This window comes from Cyanistes caeruleus, chromosome 12 (genome assembly GCF_971803275.1).
Source record: "Cyanistes caeruleus chromosome 12, bCyaCae1.hap1.1, whole genome shotgun sequence".
NCBI lineage: Eukaryota > Metazoa > Chordata > Aves > Passeriformes > Paridae > Cyanistes > Cyanistes caeruleus.
Window position 1 is genome coordinate 20,554,588 of NC_141712.1, and position 25,912 is coordinate 20,580,499.

General features: G+C 58.1%; 1 protein-coding gene and 1 long non-coding RNA gene across 7 annotated transcripts in view; one reads left to right on the forward strand and one right to left on the reverse strand.

The window, feature by feature from the left end:
• Positions 1–1,765: 1,765 nt before the first annotated feature.
• LOC147650907 (uncharacterized) lies at positions 1,766–8,282 on the reverse strand. The gene is made up of 2 exons (XR_015275509.1): positions 8,055–8,282; positions 1,766–3,490 (listed from the first exon to the last, which is right to left on the reverse strand). It is a non-coding gene; the product is annotated as an uncharacterized LOC147650907 (long non-coding RNA).
• Positions 8,283–12,713: 4,431 nt separating this feature from the next.
• The window catches only part of ACSF3 (acyl-CoA synthetase family member 3), a 51,676-nt gene continuing 38,477 nt past the window's right edge, over positions 12,714–25,912 (forward strand). For 2 of the 6 annotated variants that reach the window (XR_015275505.1, XM_086848038.1), the window contains exons 1-3: positions 12,714–13,502; positions 15,945–16,666; positions 18,052–18,207. Coding sequence is in view for 5 of the 6 variants with exons in the window: in XM_086848038.1 (XP_086704164.1) it covers positions 15,974–16,666; positions 18,052–18,207 (849 nt within the window). In the remaining variant the exon portion in view is untranslated. Of the gene's footprint in view, positions 13,908–15,944; positions 16,667–18,051; positions 18,208–25,912 lie in introns of all 6 variants that reach the window. The other 4 variants (XM_086848040.1, XM_086848041.1, XM_086848039.1 and 1 more) reach the window with 3 other exon arrangements.

Here is a 25,912-nt window from a genome sequence, read left to right on the forward strand (position 1 = left end):
CACCCCTCACCCTCCTCCCGCGGCGCCGAGCAGAGCGGCTGCGACAGCCGGGCACGGGCACCGCGGGCACGGGCTCGTCCTGGTGCCCGTGCGCTCCTGGTGTGATTCCATCTGGCTCCATCTGCTCCGCCCGGGCTCGGCGGGACCGAATGTGGGTCGTGGCGAGCGCGGGTGACACAGCGCGGAGCGGCCGGGCAGCAGCTGATCCCCCCGGGCTGTGCGGGCTGTGCCGCCGGCCGGGATTACCCAGCTGCTGCCGAGCTGGCACGGGGAGCGTCTCCTCAGAAAGGTTCCCTTCCAGGGGATTACGGATAATGCATCTGGAGCAGCGCTCGCTCATCCAGGTTTGTGATTTATCTGAAAATCAAATTCCAGTAATCTCGCCTGCCATCTGGCCCCCGCGGACCGCCCCGGCGGGCGGGAGGGTCGGGGGGCTCCGAGACCCTCCCCGAGCATCCCCCGGAGCGGGCTGTGGCTCCCTGAGGTGCTGCGAGGCCGCCTGGGAAGGAGATGCCCCAGGAAGCATTTTTGGGAGGGTGCGGAGTGCCGGGATGCGGGCAGGACCTGGAGAACTCAGCTCCGCGCAGGGACCTCCCTGTGTCCCTGTGTCCCTGTGTCCCTGTGTCCCTGTATCCCTCTGTCCCTGTGTCCCTGTGACCCTGTGTCCCTGTGTCCCTGTGTCCCTGTGTCCCTGTGTCCCTCTGTCCCTGTGTCCCTGTGTCCCTGTGTCCCTGTGTCCCTGTGTCCCTGTGTCCCTCTGTCCCTGTGTCCCTGTATCCCTGTGTCCCTCTGTCCCTGTGTCCCTCTGTCCCTCTGTCCCTGTGTCCCTGTATCCCTGTGTCCCTCTGTCCCTGTGTCCCTCTGTCCCTCTGTCCCTCTGTCCCTCTGTCCCGCCCATCCCGGGGGGCTCCAAGCCGTGCAGGGATATTCCCGCACATCCCTGGGTGCCGGGCAGAGCCCGGAGAGCTCCGTTCCCTGCAGAAACACGGGCGGGAGGAGGTGACGACCCCCGGCCCTGTCCCGTGGCCCAGCAGGGAAGGCAGGAGGGAGCAGGATCCATCCTTTCCCCCGGCAGGAGCGGCCCGGAGGGGAGCCGGAGCCCCCAGCATTCCCCTCCCTGCCCCTCATTCCCAGCTCATTAAGGCTCTCCCATTATTCTGACATTTTGTGCGCGTCACGTAGCGGGAAGAAGTAATTTACTTAGAAGAAATTAAAAGTTCATTTTAATTGAGCGCACACTGCAGTATGCAAATGCGGGCGCATTATGTACACTGATGCGGAGACAAAGGCTGTAATCAACTGTTAACCCTTTCCGAGCCGGCCCCGCGCTCCTCCTCAGCGCCGGCACCGCTCCGGCCACTCCGGAGACCCCAGACCCACATTGGGATGTGCCCCTCGCCCGCAGCTCCCGCAGCGGGGGGCAGGATGAGCCCCCCGGGCATCGCTCGGTGCCGCGGGATGCGGGAGTCGCACAGGGATGCCGAGGACCGAGGTGTCCCCAAATCGCTGTGACGCGCTGGGATGGCTCCGAGCCAGCGAGACGGGGTGGATGGTGGGGCAGGGGGTCTCCAGGGGTGAGGAAGGCATTTTGGGGAGCTGGGATGGAGGTGCAAAGGGGATATCCCTGGGGAAACGTGTCCAAAGGCAAAAATACGGCTCTTTGCAGCTGCGACCAGCCTCAAATCCAGCAATAGCTGGATAGCCATAGCCGGATGTGAGGGTGGTCCAGCTGCCACGAGCCCGTGATATTCCCAACATCCTGCTGATATTTTTTAATGTTGTTTTTTTTTTTTTACTACCTGTCAGACCTGAGATTTTTTTTTAATGGCAGTGCAAATGGAACTGGCTCACAGATGCGAGATGACAGCCCGCTGCGGGAGACAGACAAATTACCTCCAACCTCGGCTCAAGACGCCCACAGACTCCCAAACAAAGGGAGACGGTGTTTGGGGGGCTGTGATGAGTTATCAGTGCTCAGCCAGGCTGCCCACCCTGGTCCTTGGGTGTTCTTTGTGTGCAGCATCCGCGGGGATCCCGTGTGGATTCCATGGGGCACTCCCGCTGCAAAGGGGTTTGGGGGAGGCACAATCTCACCCCACCTCGTATCACGGGTGGATGACGTTCAAAATCAGAGAAATGTGAGGGCAAATGTGTCCCTTGGAAAGGGACACGCCGGGGGTGACAGAGTGGACCCAGCCAGCCTTTGCAGGAGGGATGGCACTGTCGGGAATCCCTTCTCCTTGCTTTGCCATCTGGGATGGGACCCTGCCACCCTGAGGGGGTGACAATGGGTGACTTTTCAGCCCCACACGGGGAGGAGGGCTCGGGGCCACCTTGGAGCTGCCTCAGGCTCCCTTTACGTGCCCTGTGCTCCCAGGAGCCGAGCGCGGTGTTCCCAGCGAGCCCCCGAGGGCAGCCCGGGTGGTCGGCAGGGTTTCATCGCTGTGTGCAACCTTTGCAGCCCGTCCCACGTGCCGGCTGGGCGCCGGCTCCGCAGCTCCAGATGGCACCCGGGAAAGAGTTAAGTCCGCTGTGATCAACAGCAAGAAGCAAGTGGTAAACAGTTTTTCTCTCCCTCTGCTAAATTAATATGCAAATTCCCCCCCTTCTCTCCCCCCCCCCCCCCCCCTTGCTTCGAAATTAGCGAGGTAGAATGCTTGGGCTAATTATGCATTCAAACGAGCAGGCTTCGTTAATGTGGCACTAAGAGGAGCCTGAAAATGATTGTGAGACGATGAAATTGAAATTGGAGCACGGCACTTCTAATGCATCTGGAGTCACTCTTGCGTGCCCCGGCAGATGTAACCTGGCAGTGACCGGCAGCTCCCGGGCACCCGCAGCACCCAGAGCCTCCTCCAGCTCCCCCACCCCGCCCCACGAGCTCCACAAAATCCTTCACAGCGTTTCCCTCGGGGATGGAAGGGTGGGATGGCCCTGAGCACCCAGAGCTCCTGCCGTGGGGTAGGGATGGGGCAGACAACCCGGAGCATCCCCAGGACACGGAGAAGGGTTGGGACTGATGGTGCTCCAGGTGAGCCAAGCAGCTCCTGGCACAGCCCTCGAGTGTCCAGGCAGGTCCCCTGGTTGATGCTGACATCAGCTCCTGCGCTGCCATGGTCTGGAGCAGGGCTGGGAGCACCTTCCTCCTCCCCAGGCAGAATCCTGGCCCCCAAGGCAACCGACAGGGCCCGGGTGTGTTTGGAAAAGCTCCACTTGTGCTTGCATGGATAAACCTCTGGATGAATGAACCTTCTTCACTCCCAGGGAATCCTGATGGCTGCAGGAGGGTCACAGGGATCCTATTCCCATCTCCACATCCCAGCGGATTCGGTGCTCAGGGATTGTTGGCACATCCCAGCAAGGACCAGGCTGGTGGCACATCCACATCCATCACATCACGAGAGCCACAGCCCCAGGACTGTCCCACAACACCGGGGGTGGCACTGTGGCATCCAGGGACAGGCTGGGGCAGCTCCTACGGGCCCAAGAGCTGCAGAGGAAAAGAGGGAGAAAAAGTTGAGGGTGACAAGACGAATAGGGAGATGTTTTATTTTTGGGGATGGGTTAGGATGAGCAGCATTTTTGAGGATGAGCAGCCACCAGCTGCAAGAGGCACAGGGGATGATGAGGGATTCACGGGAATACTGGCTCAGGATGTCACCAGTCCCAGTCTCCTCTGGGATAACTGCTCCCTGCCATCTGCACAGCCCTGGATGCAGCCACCCAAGGGCTAAACCCGGCTTCCCATGAGACACAGCAGCACCGTGGGACCAGCAGAGACGGATGTCGGTGTTAAATATTCATCAGAGGTGTGGAATTTACTGGAAGCATCCATTAGGAGGTAACGCCCCATCCACAGCGTGCTCCCGCAGCCGGGCCATGCCGAGGTGGGCGGAAGGCGGCGGGGGAGGGAGACGGATGCTCCGGAGGAGGCTGAGGAGCCGTAAACCAGATGCACTGTTAGGAATCAATGAGGAGCTACAGACTTTAGGCACTCAACCACCGGGAATGAAGAGAAGGAATAAACAGACAAGGAGATGAATAACACCCCGGAAAGGAGGGGAAGGAATGGGGGAGCAGCAGGGATACACATCCTGGAGGAGATGATCCCTGGGAGTGGGGTGGGATGGAATGGTTTGGTCCAGGGGGATGCAGAGCTCCAGGAGCAATGTCGAGCATCCCAGAGAGATGCTGAGCAGTCCTGAGGACACACACCTTGGCAGGGGACGCTGTTGGGCTCGGAGTGAGCTGTGGTGTGCCCGGGCAGGGCTGGGCCAGGCCATCCCGCGGGCACCGGGAGCCGCCGCACCGGCCGCGCTCCGCAGCGTGCCCCGGGGTCGGGGCTGGCACACGGAGGGGGTTGTTTTCCTCATCTCTCCGGTAATTTTTCCCTCTGACTATGATGCATAGCGGTGCTAATTCGGCACGTTGCCATTAATTCCAGCACAGCTGCCGCTCTCTCCCTCAAGGCATTTCGCTAATACTCGGCTTCAGAGCCTCTCAGCAAATTAACATCATTTGTTCTGCAGAACATGTTTTATTTCTACACTACATGCATAGCTTATTACTCCTCCAGAAACTCGGGGTGTGCAGGAGGCAGCGCCGTGGGCACGGCCCTGCAGAGCCAGCCCTGCTCCCCTGCTCGCCGTGCCCATCCCTGGGCGGGCACAGGGACACGGCGCTGTCCCCTGTGCCACCTCACACTGACTCGAGCTGGAGCTGCAGGGATTTTCTGCCAGTCCAGGATGTTCTGGTGCTGTTGGAACACCCAGAGCTGGTGATGTGAGGGAGGATGGTGGCAGTGTGCTGGGTCAGTCACTGGCTGGCATCTCCTGCATCCCTCTGGCCTGATGCCACCTCTCAGTGCTCCTGCATTAAGGGACAGAGGTGACAAGGTGTCCCAGGATGTCCAGGCCAGGCTGGGGCTTGCTGGGTGTGACACTGAAAGGAACCAGGAGCCCCCAGCACCAGCAGAACAACTCAGACCTTCTGGCAGCAGCTCTGGGATGGAGCAGAGCACACCCGCCATGGCCCTTGGTGCTGAGCCCGGGCTGTCGGTGGGGGTGTGAGCTGGGCAGAGTGTCCCCAGCAAGGCAGAGTGTCCCCAGGCAGGCAGAGTGTCCCCAGCAAGGCAGAGTGTCCCCAGGCAGGCAGAGTGTCCCCGAGCAGTGTCCCCAGGCAGGCAGAGTGTCCCCGGGCAGTGTCCCCAGGCAGGCAGAGTGTCCCCGGGCAGTGTCCCCAGGCAGGCAGAGTGTCCCCAGGCAGGCAGAGTGTCCCCGGGCAGTGTCCCCAGGCAGGCAGAGTGTCCCCAGGCAGGCAGAGTGTCCCCGGGCAGTGTCCCCAGGCAGGCAGAGTGTCCCCAGGCAGGCAGAGTGTCCCCAGGCAGTCAGAGTGTCCCCAGGCAGTGTCCCCAGGCAGGCACAGGGTCCTGCCACCACCCACCAGCCCCTGCCAGTGATCGCTTCAGGTCTTTCACTTTGATTAAGGTTATTTAAGCTTTTTACCAAAACATAAAACCTGATTGTTTGCATAAACAACCTAATTGGATTATAGTGCACAGCATCGCTAATGCCGCGGGCTGGCTGGGAGCCGGCGGGAGCGGGGAGCACCGGGGGCACCGGGAACACCGGGGGCATTGGGAACATCGGGAACACCGGGAGCACCGGGGGCACCGGGAACACCGGGGGCATTGGGAACATCGGGAACACCGGGAGCACCGGGGGCACCGGGAACACCGGGGGCATTGGGAACATCGGGAACACCGGGAACACCGGGGGCACCGGGAGAACCGGGAACATCGGGGGCACCGGGAGCTGGGATGGGAAGGGGATTGGTGAAACCCCTCCGTGCCCCACGCCGGGGTCTGCATCCACCTGTCCCCTTCTCCCAGCGACGGAGGGACCCTCCTCGGGGCGGGCGACAGCCGCGTGGGGACACCGCTGTCCCCCCACGTGGCCCCGGCCGTGCCCTTGGTGATGCCTCACCTGCAAGGCGAGAGCGGACAAAGCCCCCGCTGGTGGGAGGAGGAAGAGGAAGGTGGAGGAGTCGAGCGGGAAGCAGGGGGCCGGGAGCTTTGCAGGAATGCTGCCTGCGCAGCGTTTCCATGGCTGGGAGCTGCAGAAGGCTTTCATGGCAAGAGGCGGAGAGGCTCCATGAATATTTCATTAGGAAAGCAATGTGGTGTGCTGCAGAGAACATCTGGCTGGAGTCCCTGGAGACCCCTGCCTTGTGCAGGAAGCAGGAACTGTGAAATACGGAGGAAAACGAGGGAGAGGGGGAGATGGGGGGATCATCCCGTGACACGGGGAGCGTTCCTGCCCTCCTGGCCCTGCGCTGGGCAGCGCGGGGCGGGCGCACGGCTTCGTCCTCTGGGCAATGACGGGGGCTGGAAAGGCTGCGGTGGTGCCATCCAGGAGGATCCTTCCCTGAACATTTTGGGGACCAGACTGCAGCAGGCCGCTGTGTTTAATCCCGATATCCAATGCAGGAATGGGCAGAGCTGCTCCCCCTGCTCAGAGCTGAGTGGCCAGGTGATCAGCGATGCTGGAGCATTGGGATGGGATGGGATGGGATGGGATGGGATGGGACATCTCTTGCCTCACTCCTCATCATTCCCAGGGAGATGCTGATGCCCTCAAAGCTGGGATCCCTGCCCTGGCTCCTGCAGGTGATGGGTGCTGAGGGAGGTTTGTCCTGCTGGGGTTGGTGCAGAGTGGACATCCCCAGGCACAGCCAGGGTCCTTCAGGGGTGCAGAGCAGCAGGAACCGGGGTGCTGTGAGATTTGGGACTGCCAGCATCTGTTTGCCTTCGGTACCAGCTCCTTCCCCCAGCACAGGCCAGGTTTGGTGCTTGGGGACCCTTTTGCAGTCACTTCAGTGCCAGTGCCAGTGCAGCGGTGATGCCACGCTGTTCCTGCCTTGGGAATGGCTCCCACATTGCTCCTGCACCCCGGGCAGCCAGGAGGACACACAGCAGCACCAGCTCTCTGCCCTGCACCCTCAACCCCCTCAAGGCTCCCCACACCCCCAGCCCCACACAAACACCCACTCACACCCCACCTTCACCCGGCATCGTGCGAGTCATGGCCATGCACCACGAGCTTCCTGCCGCCCTGCAATCCTGCCCTTCCCTCCTCCTCCTCCTCTTCCCCAGCATGGTGATGGATCTGGGGGCTCCCTGCCCACCCTCCCTTTCTCCTTCTCACCCAGGCACCAGGCTGTGCTCCGGGGCAGCCCCGGGCTGGGAGCAGGGCGCATTTCCCACGTGCCAGCACTGCTGGCGGCAGGACTTTGGCTCGCACCTCCCTTCCTGCAGCCTCGCCAGCCCCGGCCCCTCCGCCGCCGGCAGACAAAGCCCAGCCACACAAAGCCACAACCTCGCTGGCCGGCCCCGCGTGCGGCAGAGCCTCTGTGCAGCCCATGGCGAGCCCGGCAGTGTGACTGCCCGTGCCACGCAGCGCTGCGGGCAGGGACGGACTGCGGGACAGGCCGGGCAGGAGGTGGAGGGAAGGACAGGCAGGAGATGGAGGGAAGGACAGGCAGGAGATGGAGGGAAGGACAGGCAGGAGATGGAGGGAAGGACAGGCAGGAGGTGGAGGGAAGGACAGGCAGGAGATGGAGGGAAGGACAGGCAGGAGGTGGAGGGAAGGACAGGCAGGAGGTGGAGGGAAGGACAGGCAGGAGGTGGAGGGAAGGACAGGCAGGAGATGGAGGGAAGGACAGGGAGGAGGTGGAGGGAAGGACAGGCAGGAGATGGAGGGAAGGACAGGCAGGAGATGGAGGGAAGGACAGGCAGGAGATGGAGGGAAGGACAGGCAGGAGATGGAGGGAAGGACAGGGAGGAGGTGGAGGGAAGGACAGGCAGGAGATGGAGGGAAGGACAGGCAGGAGATGGAGGGAAGGACAGGCAGGAGGTGGAGGGAAGGACAGGCAGGAGGTGGAGGGAAGGACAGGGAGGCCGCGGGCAGGCTGCGCCGAGCGGAGCCGGCCGGGATGCGCAGCCTGGCGCAGACACATGCACGCACACGCACACCCTGCAAAACGAAGGCAAATACCTCTGTCCTCTGCGGCTCCTCCGGCTGCCGCCCGTCCTGCCTCGGCCACGCCGCCCGTCCTCCATGTGCCCACGCCGGGACGCGCTGCCAGAGCCTCCTCTCCGCCGCCGGTGGGTTTTGGCCCCCGCTGCCTGCTGGCGTTTTGGCAGCCTCGCCGCTCCAGCGATGGCATGTGTCCATTATTTTTTTTTTTTTTTCCCCTCTCTCTCCCTTTCACAATCCGTCCTCCCCAGCCTTCTCTGCCGGTGCCTCCGGAGCCGCCTGCGGTGCCAGCTCGCAGGGAAATTGGCAGCGAGCGCGGCACAGGGATCCTCCCGCAGCTGACGGAGCCCTGCCAGGCGCAGGCAGCCCTTCTGCCAGCCACCAGCCTTGGCACGGGGGGCCGGGGGGCCGCGGGGGGCTGCCGAGGCTTGGCAGCCCTTCCCCGGCACTGCGCGCCCCAGCCGCCGCCACGGCTCCGCTGCCAAATGCCAAATGGGGGGAGGAAAAGGGGAGAAGGCAGAGAAAGGAGTTGGCTTCGCCGTGCCCGGTGGCGGGGACCCACCAGGGACCCCTTCCCTTCGCCAAGGCCAGCTGGGCGACGTCCTCGTCCCTCGGCGGAGGCTCCGGAGCCCGTCCCCGGTGCCGGCGTGGCGTGGAGAGGCTCAGCCCCGTCTGTCCCAAGTTGTGCCCCCAGCCCAGTCGGGAAAGCCCATGGCAGGGATGGCGAGCGCCGCCGCAGACCGGCGATGCTGCGTGGCGAGGACGGCTCCCACAGACACACCTCTTACCCAGCATCCGTCTGCTGCACAGGGGGGCCCGGGAAATTGGGAAGGGGAGAGCGGAGGAGGGACTTCTGGCGATGGGTGGGGGTTTTGGGGTGCCCTCTGGCCGTCTCAGCCTCGTGCAACAGAGCAGCCCCAACTCGTGCCAAAATCCCGGCCCCGGCGGTTCTCGTGCCATGGCTCCATCCTGGCCAGCCATCAGCGTAACAGCCAACGCTGCTTTTCCAGCTTTTCTTCCCAGAACTCCTGCCTTGGGTGTCTTTTTTGAAGGTAGAAGTGGGTACGTGGCTTGTGCCTCCCCCGGAGCGTGGATGCTCCTGCTGCCAATGCCTTCAGAGGGCCCCTAAGGCCAAGGGACACGGATGGGAATCGCCAGGCAGGAGATGGGGAACAGCCCAGTTCTGCTCAGTTTCTCCCAAAATCGCTCATTTCCTGGGAGCCACATTCACTGGGAGGCACAGGGGTGCTGGGCCAGGCACCAGGAGCACAGAGAGCTGCGGCCATCCCTGGTTAACAGCTTTCCCCCCGATCAGGGATGTCTTTAATGGAGCTGGCAGGAGGAGCCAGGAGCCCTCCATGGGGTAGGACAAGGTGTGAGTGGGTCACACTGACCCTTCCCATGCTCCTGCCACGCTTCACCCACTGTCCCTGGGTGGTGGCACATGCCAGGCTGCGGATGTGGCAGCTCCTGGGATGGCAGTGACTATTCCCGGAATATTCCCGGAGCCATCCCGCCGTGCCCCGTGCCCCCGTGGCCCGGTGGCTGTCCCCGGCCTGCCCGTGTCACACGTGCGCCTGCCATTTCCTCAAATAAGCAGCTAATCTCCATCAATCATAATTCCGGGCAATTATCATAATAGGGCCATTTTGCACTTATCCTCGCCACGTGACGCAGGAGCCACTTAGGGCTGCACTTCACGGCGAGCAGCTCGGAGCTGCTCCGGTCCCCGGGGAGTCCCCATGGCAATCGTGTCCCCTGCGGGCCCCCGGGGACACAGCGGCCCCGCAGCGCCTGCAGCAGGGAGGGAAGGGATGCTCCTCCTGGGAGGGATGTGGGCAAGGGGGCACCTCTGAACCACGGAGGGAAACAGAGGGAGATCTTGTCCCTGCCACCCGCCACGGGAGCAGCAGCACAGGGTTCAAGCGTGGAATGGGGATGCTCAGTCTGCTTTCTGTCACAATAGAGCAGTGTCGCGGTGCCACGTGGGCAGGGGACAGGGCCAGCACCCCCTGCTGACCTTCTGCTGCCTGGCGGGGAGCAGCTTAGGGAGGCTGGGAAGTGGTGAGGTGGGGGATTAGGGGCCAGCAGATGGATCCAGATCAAACATTTCACTGCTCCTTGTTTACAACACCCTCCTGGGCAGCCATCGGGGACCCCGGCACTGCCCTGGCTCTGTCCTTCCTCGGGCTGGGGCAGCATGGGGATAGGGACACACTTCTCATGGTTTTGGGGTGTTCCCAGTGGGGATGGGCAGGCTCCCACCTTGCTGTGCTGCGTCTTCACTCCAAGCAGTGGAAACTGCCAGTGCCCCTATCCCATCCCATCCCATCCCATCCCATCCCATCCCATCCCATCCCATCCCATCCCATCCCATCCCATCCCATCCCATCCCATCCCATGGATCCCATCCCATCATCCCATCCCATCCCATCCCATGGATCCCATCCCATCCCATCCCATCCCATCCCATCCCATCCCATCCCATCCCATCCCATCCCATCCCATCCCATGGATCCCATCCCATCCCATGGATCCCATCCCATCCCATCCCATCCCATGGATCCCATCCCATCCCATCCCATCCCATCCCATCCCATCCCATCCCATCCCATCCCATCCCATCCCATCCCATGGATCCCATCCCATCCCATCCCATCCCATCCCATCCCATCCCTCAATCCCATCCCATCCCATCCCATCCCATCCCATCCCACCCCACCCCAGAGCCCTGGGATGAGCTCGCAGTCACCCTGAGCATTCCCACAGCCCAGCAGAGTGTTTGTGGTGTTTACACCACCCCAGTAATTACTTTCCTTTTATTTTTTTTTTCCTTTAATAAATACGGATGTGCCACAAGTAAACTCCAGCGCAATAAAAGCTTTCTGCTGGATCCATAATTAATCACCGAGCTGAGCAAGGCGGGGAGGGCAGGCGGAAAAGCCTCCTGCTGGTGCGGGCTGCGGGGAGGGAGCTGAGAAGCCGTGGTGGCAGCTTGGGGACAGCGCAGTGCCCCGGGGACCATGGCAGCAGCCGAGGCCGGGGGTCTGTGGGTGGGCAGGGCTGTGCTGCAGCCGGCTCTCGGGTTCTGCTCCCAGCTGTGAGGGCACATCTGGACTGTCCCCTCCCGATGCAGATGGGGAGCTGCTCCTTCCCTCTCTCCGGGAGAGTCCCCACAGCTCCTCCCGGCCCCGGGAGCAGCCTGCAGCCCCACAGCCCCGGCCTGGAGGGCAGTGACCGCGGCTGAGCATCGTCTCCGGGGATGCGGCGGGCTCCAGATGGCCGCTGGCCACCAGGTGCCGGGGGCCGGGGCGGCAGAGGGTGGCTGGGGTGACATCTGCCTTGCACACGGCCAGCTGTCCTGCCACCATGGTGGGGAGCACGGCCCTGTCACCCCCACGGGGCGGGAAGCAGCTCCTGGCACATCCTGGGGTGTCCCAGCTCTGTCCCCAGCACGTGTGTGCTGTCCCTGCCAGTCCCTGCGGCACCACGGGGGTGGTGGCTGGAAGCCCCCCAGACCCCGGGGAGGGGGCTCATCCCTGCAGGGACCTGCTGGCACACGGGAGGGTGCACAGGGACACTGGGGGTGGCAGGGCCGGGCACACCTGCAGTGAGGTGGCACCTGCTGGCACTGGGGCCACCTGGAGCTGCTGGGAGTGTTGGGAGCCTCCGGCAGCAGCTCTGCACGGGGCTGGTGGGTGGTGGGGAGAGAGAACGGGGTGTAAAACGGGAAGGGTGTGAGAGCTGCACAATGGGGACACAGCTGTGGCATGGGGAGGAGCTGAGGAAGGAGGTGTGGGATGGGGAGGAATTGGGGAAGGAGGTGTGGGATGGGAAGTGTGCAGTGAGGAGGAAATGGGGACAGGGCTGTGCCGTGGGGATGGAGCTGGGCCACAGCTGAGAGACACAGAAGGATCTGTGCCATGGGGACCACAGAGATGGGGATGGAGCGGGAAGGGAGCTGTGCTGAGGAGAGCTCTGCCACAGAGAGCTGTGCCATGGAGAGCTGTGCCATGGAGAGCTGTGACATGAGAAGGGAGCCGTGGAGAGCTGTGCCATGCAGAGCTGTGCCATGGAGAGCTGTGACATGAGGAGAGAGCTGTGCCATGAGGAGAGAGCTGTGCCATGAGGAGAGAGCTGTGCCATGAGGAGAGAGCTGTGCCATGAGGAGGGAGCTGTGTCATGAGGAGGGAGCTGTGCCATGAGGAGGGAGCTGTGCCACGATGGAGCTGGGCCTGTGCAGAGCTGTGCCATGAGAAGGGAGCCGTGCCATGATGAGAGAGCCATGCCATGAGGAGGGAGCCATGCCATGATGGAGCTGGGCCCGTGCAGAGCTGTGCCATGATGAGGGAGCCATGCCATGAGGAGAGAGCTGTGCCATGATGAGGGAGCCATGCCATGAGGAGAGAGCCGTGCCATGAGGAGAGAGCCGTGCCATGATGAGGGAGCCGTGCCATGAGGAGAGAGCCGTGCCATGATGGAGCTGGGGCCGTGCAGAGCTGTGCCATGATGAGGGAGCCATGCCATGAGGAGAGAGCCGTGCCATGAGGAGAGAGCCGTGCCATGATGAGGGAGCCGTGCCATGATGGAGCTGGGCCCGTGCAGAGCTGTGCCATGATGAGGGAGCTGTGCCATGATGGAGCTGGGCCTGTGCAGAGCTGTGCCATGAGAAGGGAGCCGTGCCATGATGGAGCTGGGGCCGTGCAGAGCTGTGCCATGATGAGGGAGCCGTGCCATGAGAAGGGAGCCGTGCCATGATGGAGCTGGGCCCCTGCAGAGCTGTGCCATGAGGAGAGAGCCGTGCCATGATGGAGCTGGGCCCGTGCAGGAGCGCTGGCTGCTCTCCCCAGCAGCGCTGGGATCCCGGCCGCGTTTCCGCTCCCAGCCCGCTGAACCTCGCGGGCTGCGGCCGAGCCCCGGTGGAAACACAGCTGTGGAGGTGGGTGGGGGTCACCCCGGCCGTGCCGCTTCACGGCTCGCCGCACACAGCCACGGAACCTCGGCTCCAGAGCAGAGCAGGGCCCGGCCACGGTGCGCCATGTGCCACCACCGCGACCTCTGTGCCTCCCCGCCATCCCTGTGTGGCCCCAGGGAGTCTGGGCGTCCCCAGGGTGCATCTCTGGGGTCTCTGTGCATCCCTGGGATGTCCACGTTAAGGTTCCACCAGTCCAGGCCATCCCTGAACCCTGCCCGAATCCCGGAACGCTGCAGACGGGGCCCATGGCCCCAGGACCCGCGGGGCGGAGATGGAGCTCCACACCATCCCAGGACACTGGTGACACTCCGGGGGGGCTGCAGGGACAGTCACCCCCGCGGCCACCCGGCCCCGCCCCCCGCGGATGTTTTGGGGCCAAATCCCAACAAACCCGGGGCGGGGTGGCGGAACATCCGTGCGCGGAACGTTCGGCTCGCGGCGCAGCGTTCCCGCCGGAGCTGTTCGCGGCCGGACCGGCCCCCCAGCGGCAGGTGAGGCCCCGCGGGGCTGCGGGAGGCGGCGGGGCTGGGACGGGCCCGGAACGGCCCCGGGATGGCCCCGGGGTATCCCAAAGGCAGAGCGAGCCGGGGCTTGCTGCCCTCGGCCCGGTGCGCTCGGACCCGGCCCTGATTCCCCGCTGGCTGCGAGGCCCGCGGCGGGGCCGCGCCCGTGCCCGCGGTTCCTCGGGAATCGCAGGGAGAGGATTTTTCCTATTCCTGCTCTGGGATGTGCCGTGAGTAGGCTGCGGGCAGGAGGGTGGGAATCCGCTCCGGAACGAGAGAAGAATAAAGCCCTGAGCGTGGGGAGGCTCTCACAGCTGTGGCTGCCCCCAGATCCCTGGCAGTGTCCAGGGCCAGGCTGGACATTGGGGCTGGGAGCACCTGGGACAGGGGAAGGTGAGACTGGATGGGCTTTAAGCTGCTGTCCAATCCAAAACTTTCCCTGTTTTTTTGCTTTATGAGAAGGGCAGAACAGTCAGCATCCCTGGCATTATTTGATATCTTTTCCAAGTCTTTTTCTCTTAGTTACTTTATGATTTTACAATAAAATATATATATATATATATAATTTTTTTTTTATAAGAATAAAATATTTTTTTATCTCTGTTGTAGAAACAGCCAGGAATCCCAGGTATTGCCATGGCTGTAAATGAGGAAAGGGGGGAATCCTGCAGGTCAGACTCACACTGGCACACACTCACAGCTGGGGATGCATTTTATGCCCTTTATGCTCAGAAGGTGCAGAGGGGGCTGCACAAAGTGCACAGGGCTGTGCAGCTCCCAGTTTGCACTGGTTTTGTTGTGCTGGGAGCTCGGGAGGACCCTCCAGCTGCTTTCAAATCTTCAGCCTGAGGAGGAGGACTTGGATTTTCCCTTCCAGGGGGATTTGAACCTTCCCTTCCAAGGCAGCAGAGCCACATCTCTGCACTGCCACCACCTTCCCATGGGCTCTAGGGACAGACTTTGTTTCCAGGTGTGCTGTGCCAGACTTTGTGGCACTCTGAGCAATGGGAGGGGATGGAAACAGCCCCTGGATTTACTTCCCTGTGCCCAGAGTGTCTGCACACATCCCCAGCTCTCTGGAGCCCAGCATTCCCAGGCCTGGCTGAAGGTGCAGCTGTTAATTGCTCCATTAAACACAGACTGGTGGGAATGGGGTAATTTGATTTTTGGAAGGAGCTGGAGGAACAGTGAGAGCACTGAGAGCATCAGCCACGCTGCTCCTGGGCAAACACAGCTTCCAGTTCATGCCCCTCTTAATGCTCAGGGCATTGACACCTTGCCAAGGCCACAGGTTCAGTTTAGGCTGTGAATTAGGTCAGGTTTTTACATTTTAGTCTCTCCAGAGCAGTGCAAAGATGTCACACGAGCTCTGCCTTGAGCTGCTTTGTTTTTTTCCATGCTGGTGGCAAATGTCAGGAGTTCCCACGGTCACCCCGCTCTGGGGCTGAAACCTCTCTGCACCCCCAGATGTTTCCACCCTAAATCACAAGCTTGTTTTGCAGAAGCAGAAATCGAGGTTGATTTGCAAAAGAAAATCTGAGCAGGGCCAGTGTCTGGGTGGGGAAATGCTTTGAAGGTGGAGGGGAGAGACCGCAGCGTTCACAGAAAATAAACTCTTGTGCAGCCTGAGCTGAGGGCAGCCCTGGCCAGCTCTTCCCTGGGGAGCTGCTGGGCTGGATCTCCTTTGTTCCAGCTCCTCCCCACAGTGGGAAGCTGGGCTGGGAGGCTCCTGGAGCTGAGCTGCTCCACTAATAGGCATTTATCAAAAAAAATGGGAAAAATCAGGTTGTTATTGCCAGCGTCAAGGAAGTGTCACGGACGCTCTCGCAGAGTGAGAGCTTGTCATCCTTTGGCTGCTTCCTCTTGTCATGGAATCTCTCTGGGGATGGTTTGGTGCTGATTGGATTCTGTGCAGCAAATCCCTCTCTCCTGCCACAGCCCTGTCCTCTCCTCTCTGCTCCCCGTTGCTGTATGGAGAGGGTGCTCCAGGCTGTGCAGAGGGGTTTAGGATTCTTCACAGAATCGTGGAATGGTTTGGCTTGGAAAGGACCTTAAAGCCCTTCTCGTTTCACCCCCTGCCTGCCAGGGGACGTTGGAAGGTGTCGCTGCCCATGGCAGGGGGTGGAGCTGGATGGGCTTTGAGGTCCCTTCCAACACAAACCATGCTGGGATTCTATGGAAGCTGGTTCATCATTTAAATTAGCTGGATTTTAGTGATAAGAGGCTGTGCAGGGAAGGGTCTCTGCCTCCTGCTCCATCGTGGCAGGACCCAGGGATGCTCAGGCTGCCCAGGATGTGGCACTCTGAGGCAGGGACATAAATAATACAGTGGGTATTATTCAAATGAGGGCTGCCACTTTTCCTGGGTGGGAATAACCCCCTGGGTGATCCCTGCCTCTGTTGATGTGTTCCCATCATTGTTTTTTGCAGAATCGCTTTAGCCCAGCCGTGCTGGCAGGATGCTGCTCCCCCTGCTCTTCCCCCAGGTGTGCCGGCCCCTCCGCTGCCTCCTCCGGGACCTGTCCCGCTGCAGATGGGATGGGAAGAGGGCTGCCTGTCCCCACAGGGCTCTGCACACAGCCTGGGCCACCTGCAGCAGTGACATCACCCCTGTGTTCACCAGGGCTCCGGCTTTTGGGGACAAAGTGGCCATCATTGACCAGAACGGGGAGCACACGTACAGGCACCTGCTCAGCCGCAGCCTCCGCTTATCCCAGGAGATCTGCAGGCTCCTGGAGTGCCCCAGCAGGGACCTGAAGGAAGAGAGGATCTCCTTTCTGTGCCCCAATGATGCCTCCTACGTGGTGGCCCAGTGGGCTTCGTGGATGAGCGGGGGCATAGCGGTGCCCCTGTACAGGAAACACCCCGTGCCCGAGCTGGAATACGTGATCCAGGATTCCCAGAGTGCTCTGGTCATTGCAGCTGAGGAATTCGTGGGGAAAATAACCCCCAGTGCCAAGAAACTGGGAGTCCCTGTGCTGCCACTTCCCAGGTTTGGTGGTGATGGATCCACGAGCCCTGCAGCCACACAGGAGGGGCCCTTGCCAAGCTGTTCCTCGTGGAAGGACAGAGGAGCCATGATCATCTACACCAGCGGGACAACGGGGAGGCCCAAGGGTGTCCTCAGCACCCACCAGAACGTGCAGGCTGTGGTGAGTGCTGCTGTCCTCCCCCTCTAAACTTTTGCCAAGGTACAGAGTCTTGGAATCTGGAGGGGATTTGGGGTTGCAAACACCTTTCCACTGCCAAATTCCTGCAGAGAGCTGTGGGGCTGCAGCTCCGGGGTCCCCCACGTTTGGAAGGTGAACACACAGCAGCGTGTGAGGCTCTAAACCTTGGCCTGTTCATGCTGCAGCTGCATCCTGAGGCAGGTGGATTCTCCTCTTTCCTGGAAAGCAGAAGGGATGAAACCTGTTGTAAAAAACCTGATTTCTTTGCAGTTTGCTTTTCCACCCTCTGACTAGGAGAGAATCTTTGCTCCTAATTGGAAAATATCTCAGCCCAGCCCAGTGCTGTGTGAAGCCTGTGCATTATTCAGCTCTGTATCCCCAAGGCAAAAAAATCCATTAGCTCTCGGAGCCAAAAGGAATTAAAAGTTTGAATAAGCCTGCTGACTACCTCACCACTTGGTTATCAGTGCCTGCAACTGCCAGACTGCTGCCATTAGGGAAGGAGGGCAGGGAATGCAGGGATGCCTCCGAGAGCTGCTGCTGCTCCGGGTGCTCGGATCCCGCAGCGTCCCAACAGGAATGAAAGCCTTGATGGATGGAGCCAGGGCTTGGCTATATTGGGCAAAGAATCTGTTCCCTTACAAACATGCTGATTATTTGGGGGGTGGCCTGAGCAGTCCCCATCCTTTGTGCTGTCCTGCAGGAATCCTAAAAGCTGCTCCCTGCCCTGTGGAAGAGGGTTGTGAGGGACACGACCAAATTCCTCTGTTCAGATGCTTTTCTTATTTTTAGGTGGCTGGAAATAAGCTTTGCAGTTGCCAGCACTGGGCTCTGAAGGGCATTGTTGACCCAGAAACCTGATAATTATCCCTTCAGATAATTATCCCTTCAGAGCAGAGTGTTTTGGAAGCTTGATACTCCCATAATTTTTACTAACATGAAACCTGCTTTCTATTTATCAGCGATTTCCTGCTCCTACTGATTATCCCTTACAGGTGCTAAAAGCCTGATGTCATCAGTGTCCTAACTATGGCAACAGAATTCTGGGAAAATTGGCTTTTTGATTACTGTTTCTGCCAAATCTGCATGTGCAGCAGCAGATTAATATTTTTGTATGTCCTACTTAAAATCATTGTTGATATTTCTCAGGAACAAGGAAGGGCTTTGCTGATTTAAAGACAAATCCTGACAGGATGCTGAAGGTGTTCCTCTTGTGTTCTGCTGTTCTGCTGATCCTAAGGGAATGATTTTGTGCCCAGATAGGCCTGGAATTCCTGCCAGGGGATTTGGGGGCTGAATAACTCGGGAATACCTCGGGAGGATCTTTCTCTGTGCCCTAAGGCCGTGCTGTTTGTTTTCCTCTGCAGACCACGGGGCTGGTTGAGAAGTGGGAGTGGAAGAAGGAGGATGTGATCCTGCACGTGCTGCCTCTGCACCACGTCCACGGGGTGATCAATAAGCTGCTGTGCCCGCTGTGGGTGGGAGCCACCTGCATCATGTTCCCGGAATTCAGCGCTGAGATGGTGAGCCCAGGGGGAAAACAAACAGCAGGACCCCGGGCACTGCACTCAGAGCAACTCTGGGAACAAATTCCTAAAGAATTCCAGCCCCTTTAGCCACTGGCTGTGTGTGGTTGACAGCAAAGTGGGTTGGTTGGGTGCTCAGCCCAGGGTAAATGTGCTCTTCCAGAGGGTGCAGCTCATGTGATGTTGGAATGGGAATGCTGCACTGCCCTCCCAGCCCTGCTCTGGGGTCTGGCTGGGGGTGGGTGGACCCTTCTATGTGCCCTCCAAGAGCATTTCCATCCAGAATTAGGGTTGTGGATTTTTATATTTTAGTGCCAAGAGAGGTGGGAATACTGGATTTTCTCTTGTGTGTTAGTGGTGTGCTGCTTGCTGAATTTTTTAGTGATTTGCATTTCCCAGAATCCCCAGAACACTGAGGCTGGAAAAGACCTCCAAGGTCACCAAGTCCACCCTGTGGCCAATCCCCACTTTGTCACCCAGCCCAGAGCACTGAGTGCCACATCCAGTCATTCCTTGGACATCTCCAGCGACAGGGGCTCCACCACCTCCCTGGGCAGCCCCTTCCAAATTTTCCCCTTCCAGACCTTCATCCTTAGTGTTTTATATTGCATTACATGACAGAACACAGCCTTTGGAGTTTTTTGCAGCCCAGGTAAGAGAAGCCTGGTTTTCCTAACGTGGAAAGATGGTTCTTCCTCTGTGGAAAAACAAGAGTTAACAGAGCTGGGTTGGACTCAGTGATGTGAGAGAGACTTTGCAGAACCAGACCTTCTTGCAGCTTTTAAGAAAAGTGGCAGGAGGGAAACCTTACTGGAATGATGCTCTTATAATGTTGTTTTCTATCTGAGCCAGGAAACACCAGTGCCAGTGTTCTGCTTCTCTTTGTTCCCTGCGGCAGCGGCACACCGTGGAAAGGGGGGAAGGAAAGGGACAGGCAGCACTAAAGGTGGAACAAGTTCTACATTTTGCAGCCCCTGGGATGCAGGGTGTGTCCATCCACATCTCCCAGTGTCCTGGGGGGGTGGCTGCAGTGTCACTGTGAGGGGACAGTTGGGTTTTCAGGTGCTGCTGTCGCTCGGAGCACGAGTGTGCTGTCACTGCAGAGCTCCCTGGGAAAGCCAAAGGAGCTTGTGCTGGGTAAGTGGCCGGGCTGCTCTCCCTGTCTGTGTTTATCCACACGCTGGGAAGGTTTGTCCCATGGAAAGGACAAAGTGCACAGGTGTGGGACACACCTGGAGCCTCTGGCTGTGCTGCTGCCAGGCGAGGGCGGGCCCAGCTCTGACCGGGTGATTCTTCATGGCTCATTTCTGCTTCTCAGAGCAGCAGCCACAGAAAATGCACACTTCCTTCTTCTGTCAGGATGGCTCTGACACCTGAGCACTGATCCTTTCTGGGGGGACAGCCCCGGAATCCCAGCAGAGCCGCTCTGCATTCAGAGTAAATTGCTAGGATGCTGTGGTAGAAGGCAGGAAGAGCCCTGGCTGCCACAGCCTGTGCTCTCACACGGATGATGGGTGCCAAATTGTCCTCCCTGACTTTAGGGTGACCCCGAAGGCTCGGGGTGCAGCCGGAGCAGCGCTGGAGGTGCCGCTGAGAGGCGGGGCCGGCGCTGAGGATGGAGCAGAGCCTCTGGAGGGCGCGGTGCTCCACATCCTGTGCCACCAGTGATTGATGCTCCCTCGTAGCCTTGCGTTTTCCTCTGCTCTCTCCCCACATCTGCGAATCGATGAGCTGACGTTGAGGGATGGGGGCAGCGGGACCCCCCTCCTCGTGGCTGCTGTGATCACAGCTGTTTCCAGATGTGTCACCGGGCAGGGCTCTCAGGGTGTGACCCTGGAGCTGAGATTTGGCAGGGCTCTGGGCAGGACTCTGGGCAGGGCTCTCAGGGTGTGACCCTGGAGCTTGGGCAGGGCTGGCAGGGCTCTGGGCAGGGCTCTCAGGGTGTGACCCTGGAGCTGAGATTGGGCAGGGCTGGCAGGGCTGGCAGGGCTCTCAGGGTGTGACCCTGGAGCTGAGATTGGGCAGGGCTGGCAGGGCACTGGGCAGGGCTCTCAGAGTGTGACCCTGGAGCTTGGGCAGGGCTGGCAGGGCTCCAGGCAGGGCTCTCAGGTGCACGGATGGCATTTGCTTCTCCCCTGTCTTTTATTCCCGTTATTTTTCCAAGGGCCTCCCCCGGGAGCTGCAGGTGGTTTGATCGACACTCCAAAGCGAGCACGGGAGGGTAAATAAGGCTTTCTCCTGGAGTTTATTGCAAGCTGCCTTTCAGTTCCACTCTATTTTCACCAGCTGTTTACAAAGTGCCCTTTGCTACTGAAATCAGCTTGCAGCAAAGCAGCACTGGAGGATTTTGCCAAAGGAGCCTGAGTTTTGCCGTGTGCTTTTTTTCCTTGGCTGCACCTTGAGAAAGCAGCCAATTATAGTGTGATATAAAGAAACTCGACTGGCAGCTAAAACACTTGACAGGCTGATCAAAACAAGGCAAGCAACTTACTCTCAACCTGCTGCAGACATATTTAGCCTTGAGTGATACTGGCAAAGGTTCAAGAGAAACCGCAGCAGCACGCCCGATGTGTGTTTGGTTTCTAATCACTAACACTTCATTATACAAAATAAATACTTTATTATTACAGTGTTTATTAAATTACATAATTTGCGGCGTGCCTTATAGTCGTGGATACAGATGGCAGTCTGGTTTTGGTGGTGGGAATAATGCTCTTTTTTTTCTTTTTTTTTTTTTCCCCTGAGAAGACATTCCCAGCCCCAGACCGTGGCTTGCTTGTTGTTCCCCGCCGTGCAGGGGTAGGAGGTGGCAGCTTTCAGACTTTTACGTCTGTTTTTGGGAGCTGTCCAAGGCAAGGTTAAAAATCAGGACTGTGGAGTAGCCCTGGTGTCCTGACCAACATCCTTCCTCTCACTAGAACAGCATCTGATGTCCGTGGCTACTGCTGAGGCCACGAGGACTCATTAAAGTGTGCTGAGGTGCCTCAAGCGTGAAAGTTGCTGCATAAAATCAGATTCTTTTTATTAAATGAGGACATCCATTACGCTGCACTAGCTACTGTACATGTTATAATTCACTTTATAGCACCATCTGTTAAGACTGTCTTGCTTAAGCTTTTCGTAGCATTTTTTTATTGCAAGTTATTAAAAAATATGGCTGCATCTATTAATCATTTATTAATAAAGGGTTTATAAATGGACCCTTAGTTTCCAGAATTAGTCAACTTGTACATGATGTACCGAGTCCTCTGGTGCCTGTGCTCCTTGGGGTGCAGTGTCTTCACAGGGAGCCCGTGGCAGCAGCATCTCCTGTCTGTGCTTCTGGGATTGGGAATGGCAGGGATGGCTGGTGGGGAGACTTCTCAGCACAGGTGGGTATGGAGCAGTCAGGAGAGCAGCAGTGAGCCCGAGGGGTGTTCTGCCATGGCTGGCTGTGGTGTTACTGGTTTATTGTTATATTGGTTTTCAAGGGTGAGAAGTGGGAGGGCAGAAACCTCCTCTGGAGCCAGAGCAAGCTGCAGCCTCAGCATCCCTGTAGGATCCTCCCTCTGGAACCTGCTCCCAAGCTGAGTTTATTCTCTCAGCTGCTCTGTTCCTCTTTGCATTTCTCAGCTGCTGCTGACCTGTCCCAGATGCTGGAGTAGGAATTTCTTGTCCAGGAGTAGGGATTTTAAAAGTGCTGTGTTTGTACAAATTTTGTGCATTTTAGTGACCAGAAGAGAAGAAGTGAATGTCTCTGATAAGGAAGGAGTGCAGGGTGAGCTTTCTCCTCCTGGCCAAGTGCTTTTTGAAGGCTCTGAGCACCAAGCACTGGTTCTGGAGCATCCATTCCCGGTGACTCCCTCCCTGCATCAATTCAGGCACAGCCTGTGGTGTGTCAGTGAGTGTGGAGACAGACCCAGGTGTCCCCTATGCTTGCTGCGACAGTCACCACTGATGTCCCCATTCCAGACCAGGCATTCCTTGGACAGGAACTTTTTGGAGCAAATTGTGAGGTCAGTGTCTGGTTTACAGGATCCTGTGCTGTGGTTTTTGGACAAAGAGGATCCATTTTGGGCAAGAAGGAAGAGCTTGTCTTTGCCTTGGGCACCCCTGATCACGCCTGGAGGTGAAGATTTTCTAATGGCAAAAGGTTCCCTGCCAGCTCTCTGCAGTGATAAACACGAGAGCAGATCCTGGGAGGTTTTCCAGCTTCCAGTGCAGAGTGGGAAATAAGAGTACTGTAAAACCTGAAGGAGGAAACTGCTGTGCTGAGTGATGGGAGAAGCTGATGGAAATCTCGGCTCCGGGTGACCCAGTTGTGGCGCGTGCTGCCCGCTCGGCTCTGCTGGGCAGGTTTGAGCTGTGATGTGCTGCCTGTGCAGTGACAGCCCTGGCTGTGCCCTGCAACCCCTTCCATGATAAACATGCCAAGATGCAGATTTCCTGCCCTGCAGTTCCAGGAGCTGCTGTTTCAGTGCCAGCCTCGCTGCGTGTCTGACTTAAGGTGCTCCGAGGAGCAAGCCCTCTAAAAACCATGCCCTGTTTTACAATGTCACACTCAAAGCCATCAAAATCATCTTGTTTGGACTCTTCTTTTTAGGGAAATAGGAATGCTGTGTGCCCAGAGGTGGTGTGTGATCCGGGACAAGCTTTCCCTGCAGTTCTGTCCCCCGTGGCACCATTTCCCCGTGGTACGAGGGAGCTGCAGACCTGGCACAGGATGAGTGGGAGGTGTTGCTCTGGGGTGAGGCTGCATCGTGTGCTCACAGCCCTGAATTCCTGAAGGCCAGGAGCTCCAGTGCTGTATCTGGGAGCAAACTTTGTCCTTGTTACTGGTGTTCTCTGTGTGAGCCAGGCTGGGCTGGGTGCTGGGGCTGTCTACCTTGGCTGGGCTGCGCAGGGAGATCCAGGGCTCGGCAGTTCCCTCAGGGAAGGAGAAACATGCACTGCACTGAGCCTCTCCCCTGGATCTGTCACTTCTGCAAACATCACTCTGGGCAGCTCTTTTGGTTTATTTTTAAAAGAAAAGCAAATCTGAGCAGAGGAGCCTGAGCTCCAATATCCAGGCACGCTGGGGATCACGGCCCCCATCCAGTGTCAGCTGGAGAGAGCTTGAAAGTCTTTTCATCTGTTAATGGGAGGCTTCAGAGAAGTAATTTTATTTCAGACTCAAAGAGGAGTCGGTGGAGGGAGGAGCAGGTCACTGGTGAATGGATTATGTTTGATCACTTCTCACAGACCTGGCTTTAAAAAGTTAGAGGTTTTCTTCCCCATCTCCCCAGATCTGCCGTCTGTCCTCAGCATCTGTTCCCAAGTAATGGCTTTTGATGTGTGTGGGGAAATATAAAAAATGGAACCAGAGCCTGTCATATTTACTTATATTTCCAGGTCCCAGGGAAAGCACTTGCTCCTTTCAGTATGCCTCCAGCATAGGAAGGGTTTTAAAGCTTCAGCCTGGAATGCAGAGGGGCCATCAAACTGTGCTGATGAATAAATGATTAAAACCAGAGTCGCACAGAGCGCAAACAGTTTGGGGTTATAACAAACATGAGACGAAGCCACCGAGGGCCTGATTTCCCTTTGAAGAGAGGAATGTTTCTCTCTGTGCATATTGGTCATGAAGTGCTGGAGGCTCAGTCCTTGGGAGAGAGCAGAGCTCCCCTTGGTGCTCTCCTGTCTCTTGTGCCCATCTGCTTTTTTGGGATAATTCGGTGTTGGATGTGTGTGCATGGTCCTGCAGCTCCTTCGCTGCTGCTGTTGAGTTACAGGAGTTTCCCACCCTTGTGTTTGGCACAGGATCTCACCAAACAAGCAGCTGGCTTGGCCACAGCCCTGTTGCTCCCACAGACATTCCAAAAATCACCAGCATCCCTTTTCCTCAATGGTGCTTCCCACACGGCAGCAGTCAGTGCTAAACACAGACCCATGTCCCCGAGCAAGAGGGAAGTAAAGGGTTGAGTTAACCTTGCATCAGAGGCATTGTTGGTTTTGAAAGGGCTTGAAAAGATTCAATTACAACTGAAAATGGCACAATAATTTTATGGAAGAGAGGAGCTGTTGTGTCTGTCAATAGAGGCTGCACCGTGGGCTGGCTGCGATCTGTTTGTGAGCTGATGGAAAAATCCATGCTGATATTTGCTTCCTTTACAACTTGTAGTTCTTCTGGCTGGTTTTGGGAACCTTCTATCAGCCAAAATCTTACATGGCTTCACACAGAACTGGGTTAGCCACCATTTCTTCTCCTTTTGTATGAGAAGATGCCCAGGTATTGAGTTTGGTGTTTCTGGCTGGTTCATGGCATTGCACATCTCCCTCTCTAAAGGGAAAAGCTGTTGCCTTTCCTCCTCTGTGCTCACATATCCTTCTTCAGGTGATCTTAGCAGGTCTGGAGGCTGGTTGGGAAAGTTGCTGTATGGATTGACCACCCCTTGGAGCAGCTTTTATGTTCCTCATTCACCATCTGCGTGCTGGGAAAAATACGTGGGAAAAATCTCCCAGCTGTGCCTTGCTGCACTTGTTTTGTACCCACTGGTGTCATTTTCTCCTTTTTTTTTGCTTTAATGATGGCAGAATCCCACTGGCCAGCTCATGGTATGCTTTTGAGCAGTGGGAGGGGAGGAAAATCAGGAATGTCATGCTGACAGGAAGGCTCTTGGGAACATTGGGTCTCCCACTTCCCTGCTGGCACAGGCAGCCCTGACCCAAAGCATTCACTGCTGGTATTGCTGGTGGGAAGCTGTTCCAACTCTTGCTTTCTTGCAGTGAGAAACTTTTTGTTTCTAGCCCTTGGTTATCTTAAAAGGAATCTTGATCCATCTCCTGAGCATATTGCATTGGAAGGCTGCTGCTTCCCCTCTTTGCAGAGCCTGGCAGCCCTGGCACACGGTGCTGTGTTTGCTTCCCCAATCCATGGCTTTTTAAAAGCACTTGGAGGTATCAGGTGAGCAAAACAGAACGGAATGTTGGGCTGCCAGTGCCCTGTGCACGGGGAGCTAACGTGGTGATGGTGACAGTGGGATAACCCAGGGGGAGATGGATTGTGCTGCTCCAAACCTGGCACTCTCAGGAGATGCTGGGTGCTGCAAGGACAAAGCTGGTGCCTTACACAGGATTGATTGATTGATTGATTGATTGGACTGATTGATTAGTCCCAGGTAATGAGACTTTCCCAGATCCTTCTCTCGACTGTGAAGTTACAGTTAGAAGCCAGGAATAGCTGTTCCAGCTGGCTGGACAGTGCCAAGCCCTCTGGCCAGCTTGGGCTCGGGGCTGCCAGCTTTGTACCACGGCTTAGTCCTGCAGAAACACATGGGAAGGATCCAGATTTGGCTGAGCGGGAGCAGAACAGGTGGAGAGGTTTGGCTGTCAGCAGATCACCCCAGCAGCTGGTGGCACAAATCCAAAGGCAGCTGCTTATCCTCAGGAAGGGGCTGTTGCTGGGTGAGCTGGACTGACACGGAAAAAGCTGCTCCCGTGGCCGCAGTGCAGGAGGGAGGATTTTATCTGAGGCAGGCAGGAGCTGAGCTGGCACGTGGGGACAGGGGACTCTGGGATGCAAGACAGGCTTGCTCTGTTTAGATGGATTTGGGGTTTTTCAGATCCAAAGTCATGTGACAAAAACTCTGCTGCATGGCCAGACTGGAAGTCTGCCTGCGCTCCCACAGCTGCTAGGGACTTGGGAAGGCAAAACAAAATCACACAGCAAGGATTGAACAACCCC